This window comes from Ursus americanus, chromosome 26, assembly GCF_024610735.1.
Source record: "Ursus americanus isolate L20-20 chromosome 26, mUrsAme1.1.p, whole genome shotgun sequence".
NCBI lineage: Eukaryota > Metazoa > Chordata > Mammalia > Carnivora > Ursidae > Ursus > Ursus americanus.
This window is the reverse complement of record NC_142152.1, coordinates 37,136,562-37,141,355: the sequence shown is the minus strand read 5'-3', so window position 1 is coordinate 37,141,355 and position 4,794 is coordinate 37,136,562. Positions and strand designations below refer to the sequence as shown.

Sequence of the window (4,794 nt, the reverse complement as noted above, 5' to 3'; positions counted from 1 at the left end):
TGTGCAAACAGAAGAGCAGGTATGCAGAGATCCTCACAAAAGAGCCACAGGGCCAGCAAGACCTGAAGAAGACAAAAGGAGACACAGCATCATGGAGGAACGGTGCCCCCAATTCAAGCAGGACCAAAGGCTGGGAGGGCAAGGCCCCAGCTCCAGTCTCTCCAATGCACGGAGTCCTGCTCCGGTCAGTCTCCGGGAGAAGGCGTCTGCGGATAGAGGCAGGTCCTTGAAGGCCACTGCTAGTGGTTAGACTTGTGGTACCCCAGTGCCATGGTCAGACCTAGGTAGAGAGCCGTGCTCAATGGATGTGAGCTTGATCGCTGCTCTTTCCGGGCTCCAGGTCATGGGGCAATCCTTCCAACCCACAGAGCCTCAGCTTTCTCGTCTGTAAAGTGGGACGTTAATACATGCACCTGACAGAATTCTTGCCAAGATGAGATGATGACTGATTTGGTGAGATCTCAACTTTGTGAAGGTGGGGGGCCCGCACATAGTGAAAATCGAAGACCAGGGGGTGGTGAGGTGGCTGTGTGAGCATAGCTCAGGGAACAGCAGGAGGGGAAGGAAACCAGCACTGTCTTCCTGTAAAGAGGAGAGGCCTCCTTGCTGTTGTCTGCTCTCCACGCTGCAGGACACAGACCCTGCCGTACCAGCCCGTGAGCGCCTCTCCTCCGTCAGTCACTCCCCGGGCCGCAGCTGCGGCAGGATCAGCTGCTCTGTGGAGGTGATCTGCAGGAGAGGGGGGAGCGGTCAGAGCCCCCCAGAAACGCTTGTCCAGCCACCTGAAGCAGATGGGAACCCGGCTTTGTGGATTTCAGCAGCCTGGCCCCTCCAACCCGGGTCCCTCCATCCCTGGTCCTGCTTTGCACGCAGGCAGTCAGCACCTGCCCCTCTTCACCCTCCCCGGGGGCCACCACGCACTTGCCTGGCCATGGTCCACCACTTCCAGAGCCTGGAATCCATCGCTCTGTACCTTCTTCCGGGGTAGAGCTGCCACACGAGGGGCAGCTGGGAGAGGGGCAGCTGGCTGGGGGACATGGGCTCCCGCGGGTGCACTGGCATCTGCCACATGTGGACTGTGTTGCTGGGTTCATGCTGAAGGGAGCAGAGAGGAGGCGGCACTCAGGGACAGGGCTCCCCAACAGCTGGGCTGTGCACAGACACACTCAGTCCTGGATGCCTGGCCCCCCTGGGGAGCTGCCCCTTCACATGCGAATGTTTCAGAATCCCAGACCTAAAGCCAAGGCACCATCTCTCAGGGATCTGGTCTAGACCTGGGATGACAGAGTCTCTCCTGGCTCCCCCAGGTATGGTCCTCCCACTGACCTGCACCCCACCTTACCCCACTGTACCCCTGAAAAGTTAGTCACTCTTCCCACCCATCAGCAACTTCGGGTCTGCACTGATGATGCCGTGGGCCTCCGTCTCAGCCATTTCTAGAGGTTTTTTTTTAACCTTTTTAAAAGGAAGGTATCCGTACACCTTAGGACCTGGGAGTGATGGGTTTCCCCAAAAAATATATTGTAGTTTTGGTCCCGACCTTCACACACTTACTATAAACATAAAAAATACAGTGAAATTTGGCCAATACAGAAAGGTATAAAAGTGAATGGGGAAAACCACCACCAACTATAACCAAAGCTCCGTTGCTATGCAACAGAATGGAAGGCTCCTTCCAGCGGTTTTATCTGAGGATTTGTCTTTGTGATGAGGATACTAGGCTTTTATCAATCCTGCATATGGCAAATAATTTTTCTCAGTTTGTTGTCTTCCCTTTGTTATGGGCTCTTTTTGCAGAGAAAAGGCTTTTAATTACATGGCAAAATCTCTTTCCCTTTGGATTCTGGCTTTGGCAGGGTGTCAGCGAAGTGTAGGCCCAGTCTGCTGCTCGCTCTTTTTGTAAATAGAGCTTTATTGTGGAGAAACGGATGTTCCTTCCTTTACTGCTGTCTTTGGCTGGTTTTGCACAAAGGGCAGAGTCCAGTAGTCACCACAGGGCCCTTCGGGCCTGCAAAGCTGAAAGTATTTACTATCAGACCCTTTACAGAAAGTTTGCTGGGCCTTGGCTTAGGTCAGGCTCAGAAAGCTGCTTCCCGTCCTAAGATTATATGTGAAATTATATGTGAAAATACAGGTCAACTACTAAGTAATTATTTTAAATAGGCGGAAATGCTCATTCTCCGGGTACCCCACTGTACCCACAGCTCCATGATTTGAATCCCCTTTTCCCACCGAATACATTTTTATGCTTTTAAAAAACCGACCAAAATATTTTGTCCAGAATTTTTTGCATGCTTTATTTGGTGCAGGTGTGGAAAAGACTTTCGGTGTTCTCCACCAAAAATGTGCTGGATGACCTCTTTGAAGAGCGGTGGAAGTGTTTTGTATTGTTTAAAATGTCCGCGAATCATTTATAATGGCATAAATGGCATTTTCAATACCCTGACAAGATTTTCCGTATTACACGGAGTATTTATCCTCTAAGGCGGAGCTAAGCCCCTCACCCGGGGCAACTGTTGCCAACCTGAGTGATTATCGAACACCTGGGAGTAAAGGGTCTTAGACGCCGCCCTAGCTTCCCAGGTGGGATTCCGGAAGGTGCTACCTGTCAGACGCCCCCAAGCCTCTTCTGCTGTGGCATCTGACTCGCCTGCCGCAGAGGTATGTTGTTACTGTTTTGCAGATAAGGAATCCGAAGCCAACGTTCCTTTTACACTGTCGGCTCACCTGCTGTCTTTAGAATGCAATGCCTTCTGCCTGGGCCCTGGAAAACTCCTACTCATCCTGCAGGACCCAAGGGCAGAGCCGCCCCATCTGGGAAACCTTCCCAGCATGCCCTGGGGGCAGGACTGGGCCCTGACCTACCTAGCCCCTCCACCTCCCAATAAGGGTTGCATTTTCTCCTGCAGATAAGCTCATGCCACAGGCCCCTCCAGGCAGGGGTTCCTGGGGTCTGCATCAGGCATAGACATCACTGTGCTTGGACCCTGCACGGGCTGCATTTTTCAGGACAAGGGCAAGTGAGAACGGCCTCCTCTCATCTCTATCCCGGGCCCTATTGCTGAATGTGCCAGGTCCAGATGGAGCTGAGGTCCTTGCACAGTCCTCCCACCTCCCACTCCCCCCCACCCCATGCCTGACAACTCACTGTGCAGCCCGGGGGGAGCCCCTGCCCCGAGCTCTCTGGGAGGGACTGAGACGCACGACCACGGTCACCCAGGTCCTCCCCTTCTCGTCCTCGTAGATGCCAGGCCTCACGGCCCACAGACGGTGCAGGGGCACCCCAAGGCACAGAGAAGCCCCCGAGGTCATGGCAAGACCGCATCCCCCGCGGGCCTAGAGGCACAAGTGCGGCCTCCCAGGTGCGGGGCAGCCTTAAGTGGGGCGGTACCCACGCTGGGCGGGCCAGTGGGTGCGGCCACAGGGGGGAGCCAGTCCTGGGCCGCAGGGGGGCAGCAAGGGGTAGGCCCACCCAGCGGTGGGGGAGGCAGCCCACCGCAGGGGGCAGGCAGAAGTGGGGCCAAAGGGCAGGGGCAGGAGGAATTGGGCCAGTTCTGGACTGCTGGGACAGGGCCTTGAACCGCAGGGGGTGGGAAGGCCCCTCCCTGGGTACGGGGCCACCCCTCGGCCCTGGGCCCAGGGCAGGGGTGTCTCATTAAGACCCAATGCTCCACTTCCCTCCCATGATCCTTCTGCAGCCCCCTCCCTGAGCACCCCCTCCCCAGTTTTCCCCGCAGGCTATGTCACTGATCGCCCCTCCCCGCCCCTGCCTTGGGGCTTGTGCCCAGACCTCAAGCAAACCTCCTGGCCCCAGATCCTGAGCTAGCAGGGACTGCTCAATTTCCTCCACCCCTGGGATCATTCCTTCCATAGGACTCCATGTAAGGACCCCTCTCTGAGCTTAAGAGGCATCCCTCAAGCTCAGTGGGCTCTTTCCCCTGGGGATGTCTGGCCAAGGTGAGAGGACAAATCCAGCCCTCCCATCAGAGAATGAGCCAGTGCCCCAGGGACATTTGAGATCAGAATCATGGGGTGACAGAAACCAGGCCTCGGGGAGAGAGGGCATGTGGCACTCTTGCCCACCTATCCTTGGCCACGGGGTCCAGAGTGTCCCCCTGGCCTGGCCATCTTACTAGCTCTGCTTTGCCATGAGGCCACAGAAACGAGAGGCAGGCCATTTGGTAAGCACCCCGGGTTTGTCTGAATGCGCCACGAAATGATCCTTTTCTTTTTGAAAACCACAGTATGAGTCTTCTAGTTCACATTACCATGATGATGGAGATGATGTCATTCCTCCGGGAAGACTGGAAAAGGATTTCTGGCCGGGTTCCCGATCTGGTATAAATGACAGGGAGGGCGAGCACCTTTTGTAGAGGCCGGAACCTTTTTCACAGCAATTCCACCTCCTTCCCCGGTGTCTTTCCATCTGGCCTGGGATCAGGGTGTGCCTGAGACAGGGCACTGCAGTCTCGATAAAGTGACTGCACATGCGGGATGCCTCTGTTACCGCATTCCTTTGGTTGGAGCAGGTCCCACCCACATCCAAACAGAGGGGACCCATCACACAAGGGTGTGGATACCAGGAGCCAGGAATCATGGGGACCCCCCAGAGCCTGTCTGCTGCAAGTACCAGCCCTGCCCCCCACCCCACCAGGTTGCTATGCGGATCAGATGAGTGTGTGAAGGAGCAGTGCCTGGTACACGATGGGGCATCAAAAACTGATGTCCAGGAGTTACGTTCACACACTCATCCCCTGCCCCGAGGACAATCCATCAGCCCTGCCCTTGTAACAA

At 55.6% G+C, this 4,794-nt stretch overlaps 1 protein-coding gene across 1 annotated transcript; it reads right to left on the bottom strand.

Moving 5' to 3' along the window:
- Window positions 1–678: 678 nt before the first annotated feature.
- TCL1B (TCL1 family AKT coactivator B) lies at window positions 679–3,312 on the bottom strand. The gene is made up of 3 exons (XM_045815814.1): window positions 3,157–3,312; window positions 922–1,095; window positions 679–729 (listed from the first exon to the last, which is right to left on the bottom strand). Exons 1-3 carry the CDS (start codon window positions 3,310–3,312, stop codon window positions 679–681), a joined length of 381 nt encoding a protein of 126 aa, XP_045671770.1.
- Window positions 3,313–4,794: the final 1,482 nt, after the last annotated feature.

Bases quoted from the DNA above. Each gene is read 5' to 3' on its own strand.
- TCL1B (XM_045815814.1), bottom strand. From the start codon at position 3,312: ATGACCTCGGGGGCTTCTCTGTGCCTTGGGGTGCCCCTGCACCGTCTG. The intron at 1,096-3,156 runs GCTGCACAGTGA...TGCTCCCTTCAG, and splicing joins GGGGCAGGGGCTCCCCCCGG to CATGAACCCAGCAACACAGT. The intron at 730-921 runs GTGCGTGGTGGC...CCTCTCCTGCAG, and splicing joins GGTGGACCATGGCCAGGCAA to ATCACCTCCACAGAGCAGCT.